Source organism: Cannabis sativa, chromosome 4 (assembly GCF_029168945.1).
Source record: "Cannabis sativa cultivar Pink pepper isolate KNU-18-1 chromosome 4, ASM2916894v1, whole genome shotgun sequence".
Classification (NCBI taxonomy): Eukaryota; Viridiplantae; Streptophyta; class Magnoliopsida; order Rosales; family Cannabaceae; genus Cannabis; species Cannabis sativa.
In genome coordinates this window covers 79,654,162-79,666,924 of record NC_083604.1, presented here as the reverse complement: position 1 = coordinate 79,666,924, position 12,763 = coordinate 79,654,162, and the positions used below count along the sequence as shown (strand labels likewise).

General features: G+C 33.6%; 1 protein-coding gene across 4 annotated transcripts; it reads left to right on the top strand.

The window, feature by feature from the left end:
- The first annotated feature begins 8,379 nt into the window (after positions 1-8,379).
- LOC115714115 (adenylosuccinate synthetase 2, chloroplastic) lies at positions 8,380-12,039 on the top strand. 4 transcript variants are annotated; one of them, XM_030642660.2, is made up of 5 exons: positions 8,380-8,616; positions 9,787-10,116; positions 10,370-11,062; positions 11,284-11,595; positions 11,683-12,039. In XM_030642660.2, the coding sequence occupies exons 2-5, from the start codon at positions 9,820-9,822 to the stop codon at positions 11,851-11,853; spliced, it is 1,473 nt and encodes a 490-aa protein (XP_030498520.2). In that variant the 5' UTR covers positions 8,380-8,616; positions 9,787-9,819; the 3' UTR covers positions 11,854-12,039. The 4 variants fall into 4 exon arrangements, with proteins under 4 accessions (XP_030498520.2, XP_030498519.2, XP_060970901.1 ...); XM_030642659.2 differs by having other exon boundaries at positions 8,468-8,616; positions 9,771-10,116; XM_061114918.1 differs by lacking the exon at positions 8,380-8,616 and adding an exon at positions 8,664-8,818.
- Positions 12,040-12,763: the final 724 nt, after the last annotated feature.

Sequence of the window (12,763 nt, the reverse complement as noted above, 5' to 3'; positions counted from 1 at the left end):
ATAATATTTATTATTATTAAATTAAAATATTAATTAAATTTTAAAATATTGTTAGTAATGATTTTATCTTCTTTGATTTATTTTAATTTAAAATAAAAAAAATAAAAATACTTGGGTGTGGTGGGGAAGAGAAAGGGAAAGTGGTCCCCTTACCTTATTTAATATTTAATTTAGTGAAATTACTTATATGCCCCAGACAACTTAACACGCTTTAATTGTCATTGACTCAAATACCCTGTTTGAATTCGTAAAATTTCAAAATTAATTATGTGGTGCTACGTTTTCTCCAATTCTGGAATGAGTGTATTTATTTATTTATTTTTTTATAATTATTATTAACTTTGTCAACTTTCCAATTCTCACATATTAGCGAAATTAATAATTTTTCTCCCGAACTTTAACATGTACTAAATCATGCCTCTGAACTTTTTTTGCCGCTAAAAATTTCCCCTGAACTATTAAGAATGTTAAATTTAAGGACTTTTGTCTAATTTTAGTAAAAAAATTCTAAAATAGATGAAAGTTTAAGGGGCCTGATTTAGTACATATCAAAGTTTGAAGGGCATAATTTGGTAGATATCAAAGTATGGGGAGCATGTTTTAGTACATAAACAATCACTGAAACAGTAAAATTGAATGAAATTAGACAAAAGTCCTTAAATTTAATAATCTCAATAGTTCGGGGGGAATTTTAACAGCCAAAAAAGTTCAGAGGGCACGATTTAGTACATGTCAAAATTCAGGGAGAAAAATTACTCATTAGCCAAAGAAAAATGCTAAATGGTACTATTGGTGTAGTTTCGGCTTTGGGTATAGGCTCATTAGGCGCTCAAAAATATTTTTTTTTATAGCTCACTAATTTTTAGAGTCGGCCATGCAATAATGTCTAGTACTTTCTTCGGTATCATACCGTGTAATTAAGTATTGTATCTCATATAACTTAAGAAAATAACTTTTAGAGAGCGTCGTCAACCAATTATAGAGTGCTACTTATTGAAGGTGTTAGACACTAGTAGTGCCTAATAACAATGCTCTATTAAAAATTTCTCTCTCCCTCTTTCTTTTAATTATTATTTGAAAGAGTTTATATTGGTTGGTTTGATCAGTTTATACTACACTTTATTCAACTAAATACAAATAGCGAGTTATAAAAATTTAAGTGCAACTTGCCCAAATAAAGAACAAAAAAAAAGTGACATGTCTAATAAATTAGTTCGGGTTCATTGGATGAGAGCTTTATTTTCAATTCGCTCAATGTATAGATTACGTAGTTGGATTTTTCTATTTCTAGTTTTTATCAAATTTTTTAAATTCATTTTGGACGAACTATTTGAGTTCGGCGATTTACAAAAAATTATGTATAGCCTTATTTATTTATAGGAAAATTACCCCATATACTATTTTTTTAACTTTTTCTTTTAAAAATTTACGGTTTGGGTTTCTCAGGTTGTTTCTCCATTGGTTTCTATATGAGTTGCTATACAGATTTTGGGTGTAATTTAGGTTGCTCCGTTAGTTGCAATAGAAGTTTCTATGTGCATATCTGTAAAAATAAAAAATATATATATTTTAAAGGTAAAAATAAAAAGAAATTTATATTAATCTTACCATATATAATATTATTGAATCGTGTCTATAATTGTAAATTAAAATGAAAGTATGGAATTTAATATTGGGATTTTTTCTATAATAAATTAAAAATGGAAGAAGTTTACATTTATGACCCCAAAAAGGGAAATAAACAAAAATAGAAACTAAAAGTTATTAAATTACAAAAATACCAGCCAAGGAAAATGGAAGCCTCCATCTTCTTCGTGACCCAGCGGACGAATCCCAACAACCCATTCTCAACCATTTTCCTTCCAAAACCAGGAAAAACAGATCTAAAAAAAATGTAGATCTCAAGGGAAAACAACTTAAATCCCGAAAATCCAAATACAAAAACAGAAAGAAAAAAAATCATCCAACCTCCATTGTTGTACAAAAAAAACTCAAAAACAACATTCAGTCAAAAAAGCAAATCGCGTTCAGAGATGAAGAATCAAATAGAAGGAGATCTGGAAATCATTGAAACTCACCCATGATTGAATCAGAGAAAGAATTGAAGGTAATAAAATATGAAAAAACAAACATCATCTAAGCTTTCAGAAAAAAAAAAACCAGAAAGCAACCACAAAACAACATTTTAAATACACCCAGGCATAAACAGCCTAAAAGATGAACAATTGGGAAAAAACATATTAACAACAATCTGCAAAACATGAAATTACTAAAAAAATTGTTCATTGTGAAATAAAATTAAACAACACTAAAACTACTAAAACTAAACATTAAAATAACTGTTTAGAAAATGCCAATAGAACACTAAAATAACAATCAAATAACGAATTAAAAATAAGGAAAAAATGTTATGAAAACTTAAAACCTTCGTACAAAAAATGAGAACAAAAACAACAATAATCCCTAAAAAATTACATTTAAAACTTAAAAACAACTAATAAGAAAACCCGAACTGACAAAAAGAAAAATAGTATAGTTTGGTTAAATGATGCTAAAAATTATTTAATAGCAGTAACAAAACAAAAAAAAAAACTAAAAAAACAAAAATGAGAACAAAAACAAAATAAAAAATAACGGTTGATTAAAAATTTCAACTTAAAAAAATAAAAAAATTCAAGGTAAACAACTCTTGGGTTTAACTTTAGGCTTCACTTCCAAATCAGAAACTTCATCGTCGAAGTCAAAATCGGAGAGAACCTAAAACGTTATGGAGAAAAAAAATTGAAACACAAAACAGCAAACGAAAAACAAAACAACAAGAAAAAAAACTAAAAAAAAAATCAAAAAACAACCCAACTTACATCCTTGACAAATCTCGAAGACTTGGTTCTCTTTGCCTTACAAGATTCAATCTTAGCTGGAAAAATCTGTTTTTAGAACCAGATGGCTCTGCAGCATCACCCATTCCCTTCTTTGCAATGTCTTTCAAACCCATTTTAGGATCGTAGCATAGATGGGAGGTTGAAATCCGTGGGTTAGGGCTTCACAGGGGATGATAGTAGGTTATGGAAAAAAAAAAAAACTAACAGAAAATAAAAGAAAAATTAAAAAAAAATGAATGAAAGAGAAGAAGGTGGAAGAGATGGGGTGTAATATTGGAGATGAAAGAGAAGAAGGTGGAAGAGATGGAGTGTAATATTGGAGAAAACCTATGACATAAGCATGCATAGGTATTTGTGTAATTATTAAACTTTTTAAAATATAATATTGAAAAATAATTTTTTGAAAAATGTTTAAATAAGCGAATAAAGATAAAAATGTAAAAAAATGGCAAAAAAATATACCAAGTGTAAAAATCCCTTTAATATTTACCTTTTTCTTTTGAAATAAACATGCATAGATGAAATTAGACCATACTAATTGTGGGTAAAAGCCCACTTATCCACATAATGGGCCATAAAGTTATAAGTTCTGCTAACAAAAAAAAATTACAACAAGCGAAAAATCGAGAGAGTCTATTATAAAAATTAGCACAGTTTTCAATCTCCCAACGAAATTCTAGATTGTTGAGCGAATTGATAACCACCCTAGAATTACTCTCTATTATAATAAAATTACAGCTTTCATCTTTAGCAACTTCCAAAGCGAAGCAGTAGGCTGCCGCTTCTCCACAAAAAGTATCAGAGAACTCTAATCTAGTTGTATGCACCCCGCACACCACTCCAAGGTGGTTTCTAGCCACAACTGCAATGCACATGCTTTTCATCCCCACTTTAACATCACAGTTAAGCCTAACCCACTCTAGAGGTGCCTTTCCACTTTGGAAAACCGACTGAAGTCGGACATCCTCAACAAAGGAGAAAGCAGAAGAGGCCATAAGGAAGAGAGCTTGCCAACTCTTGTTAGCCCAAGATATGTTTCCAAGAGGGGGTGTGAATTGGAAATTTATACTAATTTCGGTAAATCAAAACTTTTAACACAAAATTAAGCAATTAGCCACTTAATCAAATAAAAGCAAGTAATATGGCAAGCAATATATTATGACAAATAATCAAACTTGTAAAATAAAGAGTTTAAGGATTAGAAGATGCAAACTCTCGATTTTTACAAGGTTCGGTAGAACTATGCCACCTACGTCCTTGGTCTTCAAAGCTATGGACCTAGCTTTGAGTTCCAATATCGAGCCAAGTTAACGGGCTTGACTAACCCTTACAACCGGGGAATTTTTCACCAAGGTTTTTCCCAAACCTCTCACAATAGTTTTCTTCCAAGGACTATCAACCTCGCCGGATTGTTGAAGTGCCAATCTCACTTTTCTCGGGTTGTTTACAAAATCGGTGTCAACCTCACCTACAACCGAGTTGTTTTTCTACCGGTGCCAACCTCACCTCTCAATACAATGAATATGTAATTTTGAAATACAAAGCAAACTCTCTCTAATAAGATAGAAAACAAAGTAAAATCCTAGAGAGAATTGCAAGCACACTAGAGAAGATAAGAACAAGTTTGGCTCAAGTGTGTGTAGTTGGTGTGTTTATGAAAAGATGATAACTCTTTAGTTTAGAACACTTAGAATGATGTTATATGATGAATAGAAGCTCAACCAACCTCCATTTTTAAGTGAAAAACGAGTTTATATAGTGTAGGAATGAAAACTAGCCGTTTATAGCCGTTAGCACATTTTTCGAGGCCACTTCAGCCGTGATCCGGAATTCCGGATGGGAATCAGAATTCCAGATGCAAAAGGTTCATTTTTTCGAACTAAAACGTGCATAACTTTTTACTCGTTTATCCGATTTCAAAAATTCCAGTTGCGTTCTCTTAGTTAAATGATATGTGATCTTAAAAATCAATTTAGAAAATTTAGATATCATTTTTTGTGAAATAACTCGTCGCACAAGTTAGTGAGCCAAACTTTTGAACTTATAAATCCTAGTGTACTATGCAAATCACTTTAACAAGACTAAAGCAAATTTATACCATTTGATTGTTTGTAGTCTTGATGTAGATGAGCTTCCTAGCTTGATTTGCATGTTTTGATCCAAAGCTGACTTTTCCCGAGAGTTGACTTTGACTTTGACTTTGACTTTGACTTTGACTTTGACTTTCGGGTTGACTTTTGACTTTGAGCTTTTTGAAGACCTCTTTTGAATAGGGTCTTGACTTGTTGATCCCTTGATGAATCTTTTGCTCTTATGAAGTATGAAATAGTTTATATACTTGTTGACTCTATTTCTTTGATTATGTTTGACTTTACCGAGCAAATATAGATACTCTGTGAACTTGCTTGCAAAATGATCAAGAAAAGATTAGTAACAAATAATAATCAAATATTTGTTTATCATCAAAATAAATGAGTGAATGACTTTTGGTCAACAACTCTACGGTCCTTCCCAATCCCCTTTAGTAGAGGTTCAAATCCTATTGGACGCAATTTTATTTCCATATGTATTTTATTTTATATTTGATATTTCTATATCAAGAAAGATATTTTGAATGGCTTAAATAAAAAGATCTGCTTCTTATATACACTTCTTACTCAATATAGACAGATTTACGGATTTGAAGATATCCATCCAACTACCAGATACGAAGAAGGAGTAGGGAAAAAACAAGCACTGTAATCTCCATAAGAGTAATGAATCTAGTTAATACACTGATTAACATTAGCCAGACTTCTATTGTGTACCTTGTTATTCCGAGTCTGCCAAATTGTATCAACCAATCGAAGCATATAGAAATAATAATTCATCTGTATTAATGCCTTGTTTTCCTAGTCCTTAGATGAATTTGATCCAGTCCAACAAGCGAATGCCAAACCCAAAAATAGGAAACATACCCCACTGGGAAGAACGCTACAAATGAAAAGTCCAATCACAAGTGAGAAATAAGTGCTCCAACGTTTTCTCACCACCCCACACAAGGGGTAGGTCACATCCTCTAAATGGAGTCTCTTAGAAAGAATAACACGAACTGGGAGGGCTTTAGAGAGGATACACCACCACAGTATCTTATGGCATTCCAATATGATACTATTTCACAGTTTATTCTAGAAAGATGGTGCAACTTCATAATGAGGAGCCATTTCTAAAGCTTGAATGAGATAAGCCAATTTACACGAGAAATGCCCAATACTCTCCTTGGTCCGAATCTACCTATCCTTACCACCTGAAACTATAGCACCATTCGACTTAGGATAAAATTTCGTACCATGGGAGATCCAAGGATCCTCCTAAATTCTCATATTCTTTCTGTTATCCCAAATTTGGTACTCTGACGTGGCATCACGAGAATAGTGACACGTGGAGTCCACTTGGAGCATCTGCTCGGAACGATAGGCCAAGCAGGACGCCTCGCTGGCACATCCAGAATGAAATATTCAACAAACCGTGCAGGGCGATCAACACTTAGCGAATTCAGCTTTCGCATCATGAGTCATCAGCTCAACCCTTACAACTCAAGGATCAACTTACGTGGATGTGGCATACACACGATCCCACTATCAGTGTATTCAGCCTCAATCCCACGATCCTTGCATTCAGCATTGATCACACGATCTTTCTGTTTATACGCATTGTAACGAGAGAGGAAACTCTTCCTCCTCAAGTTTCCCAGCCCTATAAATAATGAGGAATGTTCACTGGGCAAAGGATCGGAAAAATTATAAGTCGATACGCAGTTAAGCTAAGGCAATATTATTATCTAAGAATTATATATTCAGAGATACTGTTGTAAGAGCTATAAGAAAAAGAAACTTCTTCCTTGTTCTTAAGTCAATACAAATAACGAGGATTAGGCTATTACCGAACTGCTCGGGGCTGAACCTCTATAAAATTCCTGTGTCTTATTATTGCTTTCTTATATATATTCTCATTACGACATATCGTTTATCGGTTATTAAAAAGACTCATTGTCGTTGACTAAAAGCGAAGTCAACACTTTCTATCCACGATCATTTTACAAGCACTTTTCCTTAAAATAGTTTTGCCTTTCACCACATTCTTCTAAAACCACGAATCAGAGTCTTTATACTTGCAAGTAAGGTAATATTTGTCAATAATTTAAAAAGTATGTTATTAATTTTATGCAATTGGTTACAATGAATAACGTATAACTTTTGTGCATTACTATGTTGCTTAATCTAGTCCATACACGTGGTAAAGGATGAAAGATCTCGGCCATTGATTTTATTTTTTATTTTCTTTTGAGAGAAAAATAAAATTAATAGACAAATTAGACAATAGTCGATGATATATCACTCAAAAGAGCAGAATCAACAAGATAGACAAACAATATTGTTTACAAAAATAAGAATAAAAATACTAATGGCACCTTTAACTAAAATACCAATAAGTCGCCAGTGTTGAAGTATCAAAGAAGCACGAAGAATGATAGATCTCTAATCTAAATGAACATGTAACAAATTACACATATCAATTGCTATCAACTAAAAATCTTCCGATAAAAATTTGGTGAATACATTAAGAAAGCATAAGTTTATAATAACATTTATTGCCCTTTGAGGATCATTTGTTGTTCCTCTATTAAGATTTGTTCGAAATTAAAATGCCTTGATGTTACTTTTCTTTTAAATATGATCCTTAGCTCCTTCAGCAATAAGAGTCGATTCTACAACTTGAGCATATGATCGCACAATCTTAGGTTGATTGACAGTTACAATCACATCTTGAGCAATATGTTCTTCAAAACCTCGAATGAACTTTGCCTTTCTCAAGGCTTCAGTGGCCATCTCATCAAAGAAAAACTTAGCTAAGCGACCAAACTTGGTGGCATACTCGGTCGCCGACATGTTACCTTAGATCAACTGTACGAACTCATCCGCTTTTGCAGCACAAATAGATTTATTATAATATTCTCATAAAACAAAGCCTTGAATGTATCTCAAGTCATGGTATTAAGGTCATGACCTTGGGACACAATCTCTCATCAAATTCTCGCATCTTCCCATAACATAAAGATCACACACACATACTATTATTACCTTCCACCCTCATAAAATCAAAGATAGAAGTGATCGTGCTCATCCATTGCTTCACCTTCAGCAAGTTAGGACCACCCTAAAAAATTGGAGGATTCTGTTTCCTAAACTGCTCATAAAATGACTCCAAATGATTACCCACATTCTACGACACAACCAAATTATAACTCGTTCTTACTTAATATTACTGTATCTGTTAACACACAACGTGAATCATGCCAAGTAACTATGAAAAATTCGATATTAACAACAGCTAACATTACAAATGAGGATCTATTTTGATACATATTAGGAAAATTATTGAGCTTAACTCAATCTAACAAGGAAAGAAAATATCCTCAATTTAAGTGGATAGTAAATGTCACCAACCAATATGAATCTCTATTCTCTAATACATGGCGATGCTATTATATTTTCTTTCAAAAAGTTTAAATTATTTCAAAAATAAAATAATTTTTTAAATTCTTCAAAAAAATAAAATAAAATAAAATAAAATCCTAAATGCGTATAATATGGGGAAAAAATAAATATAAAGCTGAATATATAACCTAATCGCCCTAATCTCTGTCGTCCGACTCCACACAGTGACAGCCGCATTTCTCTCTCTCGTCAAACACGTAAGCTCAAAGCTTCACCCAACTCTATTATACATTTGTTCTCTGTATTAATATATATTTTTATACATATAATCTCTTGAGTTTGTGAGTATGGATGTTTCTTATGTGAATACTCTTGATAATGTCCATGTCTGAATATTATTGCATATGAAGTAGCGTTAGTGTTTGGTTGGGTTGGAATGTGTTTCATTTTGCATATACCGTAAGTCATATGTGGCTTCGAGGAGTTTTTTTAAACTTGTGCACAATGAATATATTTAATCAATCTAAATATGTTTTACTCATTTGTTTTGACCAAGAACAAGAAAAAGTTTTGATCTTGTGGGGTTGGTGATGATGAGGGTGATATTAGACTATTACTAAGAATTAAGGCAGAGTTTAGTAAGAACAAGAAAAAGGACAAGAGCAAATGACCATGAAGACACTCATTTGTGCTCAGCTCTAGAAGGAGGCTCTTTGCCAAGCACTTTTTTTTTTCTTTCAATACGGGCCAGGTCCACTATATTAGGGTTTATTATCAGCCAATCACCTTTTTTGATCCTGTTGTTTTTAAGGTTGAATTTGGTAGGTTATAATTTTGAATTGGGATTGCATCTTAACATTGGAATCTGTTGTGAAAACATAGCAGGTGATTCAGAGCATTAAGCTTTTAGTCCTGGTTGCTGGATTTTTTCATTTCTATTAATTTTTTTTTTCTCTTTGTTATTTTCTTATTGATCTATGTTGGAGTTGCAAGGATATTGATGTATCTTTGATCTGTATTTTCCTGTATGTAAGTTTTCTTAAGTTTTGTATGTATAGTAGCACTTTATATTTGATTACTTGAAAGTGGTTGAAGATGACCGAAGTGCTTGTTAATTTTTAACTTTTGTTTAGTGAGGAGGAAGTGTAAACTGTTATTGTAGCTTTCCTTGTCTGGTGGCAAACTTATACTACTGATATCTATTTTTTCCCTTGAAAACATATTGAAAAATTTATGATGGTGAAGCTCAGTATTCATACTAAGCTAATTGTACCCAAACCTTACTTGTCTGCTCGATTTGAAGAGAAAAAGATTGTATATTTATATACCTTTGTGTATTTTGAGATGGCATGCAAATATATTCTATGGTTTATAATTTGATTTTGACTTTATCTTAAATCTCACAAAATAGGAGGCCTAATCTGCAGAACCTGCCCTGCTGAAATACTCTAGCTTCTACAATGAACCTCTCCTCCCTCACAACTCTGGACTCCAATCTACTCTCCACCCCTCGATGCAGGGCCTTCAAAGCCCACTTTCGGACCCATGTTTCTCGTCCTAGAAACATCGTTGTCTGCTCCTTCAACCCCCCGGCAGCTTCATCACTCAGTGTTGCTGAGTCCGCTACCCATAAGTCTAGTCGAATTGACTCATTGAGTCAGGTCTCTGGTGTGTTAGGCTGCCAGTGGGGTGACGAAGGTAAAGGCAAACTAGTCGACATCTTGGCCCAACACTTCGATATAGTTGCTCGTTGTCAGGTATAACATTTCTCTTTCCCTCTATGATAATCTGCCATGCTAGTTTTTAATTATTTAATTTTTAACTTTAGCTGCAATGGGGTTACAGTTGTTTAATTTTTCTGAGTACTTTTATCCTGAAGCAGTTGGAAATAATTGTCTCAATAGATCTAATTGCTGGGTTTTATCCTTTATTTTGTTTTTATTGGCAAGTGTAGCTTTGAGTTGTGATTTTTTTCCCTGAAGCAATTCAAGAAATTGTTTTGTTGAATAGGGTGGAGCTAATGCTGGACATACCATCTACAATGCAGAGGGAAAGAAATTTGCTCTTCACCTTGTGCCTTCTGGTATTTTGAATGAGGAAACTATGTGTGTTATTGGAAATGGAGTTGTGATCCATCTTCCTGGGTTTTTCAAAGAGATTGATGGACTTGAATCGAATGGAGTCTCCTGCGATGGAAGGATATTGGTTTCTGATCGTGCCCACCTGCTATTTGATTTCCATCAAGAGGTAGATGGGCTTAGAGAAGCTGAGCTTGCCAAGTCTTTTATTGGAACTACAAGGAGAGGGATTGGACCTTGTTACTCCAGCAAAGCTATACGAAATGGCATTAGAGTAGGTGACCTGAGGCACATGGATACTTTCCCTCAGAAGCTTGATGTTTTGTTATCAGATGCTGCATCAAGATTTCGAGATTTTAAATACAGCCCAGAAATGCTCAAACAAGAGGTTGAGAAATACAAGAGGTATGCTGAGAGGTTGGAACCCTTTATTGTTGATTCTGTGCATGTAATGAACGAAGCAATCTTAGAGAAGAAGAAGATTTTGGTCGAAGGTGGTCAGGCAACCATGCTGGATATCGACTTTGGAACATACCCTTTTGTAACTTCTTCTAGCCCATCAGCTGGTGGAATTTGCACCGGTCTTGGAATTGCACCAAGAGTTGTAGGTGATCTTATTGGAGTGGTAAGTTCATCATTTTCTATCGATCCCATTCTCTATAGTTGAACTTTTATCATTGTTTGAGTTCTTATGTGTCTATTGATACAAATAAATCTTATTATTCTCTAATACTTTAACCAACTGAAGGATCATTTTTAAAACATTGTGTTTTACATATTGGCCAAAGATGAATACTAAGAGTGATAACAAAGTCAACACTAAAGACTAAAACTTTTATACTGCAGGTAAAAGCCTACACTACTAGAGTTGGCTCTGGTCCATTCCCTACCGAAATCTTGGGTCAAGGGGGTGACCTTCTTAGGTTTGCCGGGCAGGAGTTTGGCACAACTACTGGGCGTCCTCGCCGTTGTGGTTGGCTTGACATAGTTGCTCTCAAGTATTGCTGTCAGATTAATGGTTTTTCCTCACTGAATCTCACCAAACTTGATGTGTTATCCGATCTTCCCGAAATTCAATTGGGGGTCACATACAAACTAGCTGATGGCACACCAATCAAATCGTTCCCATCCGACCTTCGTCTCCTCGAGCAATTGAAGGTAAAGTCTCATCACCATTCCTGATTGAACTAACTGCATACATGTGTGAATGATTATGCATATGAATCTTTATATATATTTTTATAGGTGGAGTATGAAGTAATGCCTGGATGGAACACTGATATATCTTCTGTAAGAAACTATTCTGATCTGCCAAAGGCTGCTCGTGAATACGTGGAGAGAATAGAAGAACTTGTGGGCATTCCAGTTCATTATATTGGTGTTGGGCCAGGACGAGATGCCCTCATATTCAAATAATTTTACAAATATTTCTCTTGTAATTGCTAGATGATATGTTGTTGTACTTGTTCCATTAGAGAGAACTTGAGGTTTGGAGATTTTTATCCCTATCAATTAAGGGATGGTTTTGGATATAACTAAAATTTGGCTAAGAAATTTCTTGGTCTTAATAATACCAACTCGAGGCAACTCTTTGATGTTCCATTTTTACTTTTTATTTTTAGCTTATTTCTTTTTCTAAAAGAAAATCCTTAACAGAAGCTTGGCATTTCAGTGCAGAATTTATAACTTATTTTTTTAATTCAAATCACAGCTTAAATTCAAGCAACTTTACAATGTTCACACTACCATCAAAGATATATCAATTTTTTTTTTAGTAAAGATATATGAGTCTTAAAATATTACAAATACTTGAGTTGACCTCAATATTATTATTTCTTTTATCTTTTTAGGAAATACAATAATAATATTAAAATGTGAGGTAATTGGAAATTCAACGTATGTACAAAAATACAGCTAATTGTTGAATTTGGAATCCAAATCCATTTCTTTAAAAACAAGATATGCTCATTTTACTTTTATTAAAAGCTCAAAAGATTTTAACAACTTTATGAACTTGCAATTTCCAACAACTTGCACCAATAATAAATTTCCAAGACTAGAATTTGTTTTTAGTTAAAAAATTAAGGGAAATTTGAATTTCTATGCTTAAAAAATCTTAATATTTTATTCTTAAACCAATACATTTCAAACTAAAAAATATATGATACTTTTATCTAAAACTCAAAAATAAATACCCCTCATAACTCAGCCCCATTTTTTCCCAACCCGCATATGCATCGGACCCCCCATCAGGCCCCATCGGACCAGTCAGACCCCGCATCGGACCCGTCGGACCCCATCGGCCCTGTCGGACCCTCCCATCGGG

Excerpts from the sequence above, each read along its gene's own strand:
- LOC115714115 (XM_030642660.2), top strand. The coding sequence starts at position 9,820 with ATGAACCTCTCCTCCCTCACAACTCTGGACTCCAATCTACTCTCCACC. Across the intron at positions 10,117-10,369 it reads ATATAGTTGCTCGTTGTCAG|GGTGGAGCTAATGCTGGACA; the intron begins GTATAACATTTC and ends TTTGTTGAATAG. Across the intron at positions 11,063-11,283 it reads TAGGTGATCTTATTGGAGTG|GTAAAAGCCTACACTACTAG; the intron begins GTAAGTTCATCA and ends TTTATACTGCAG.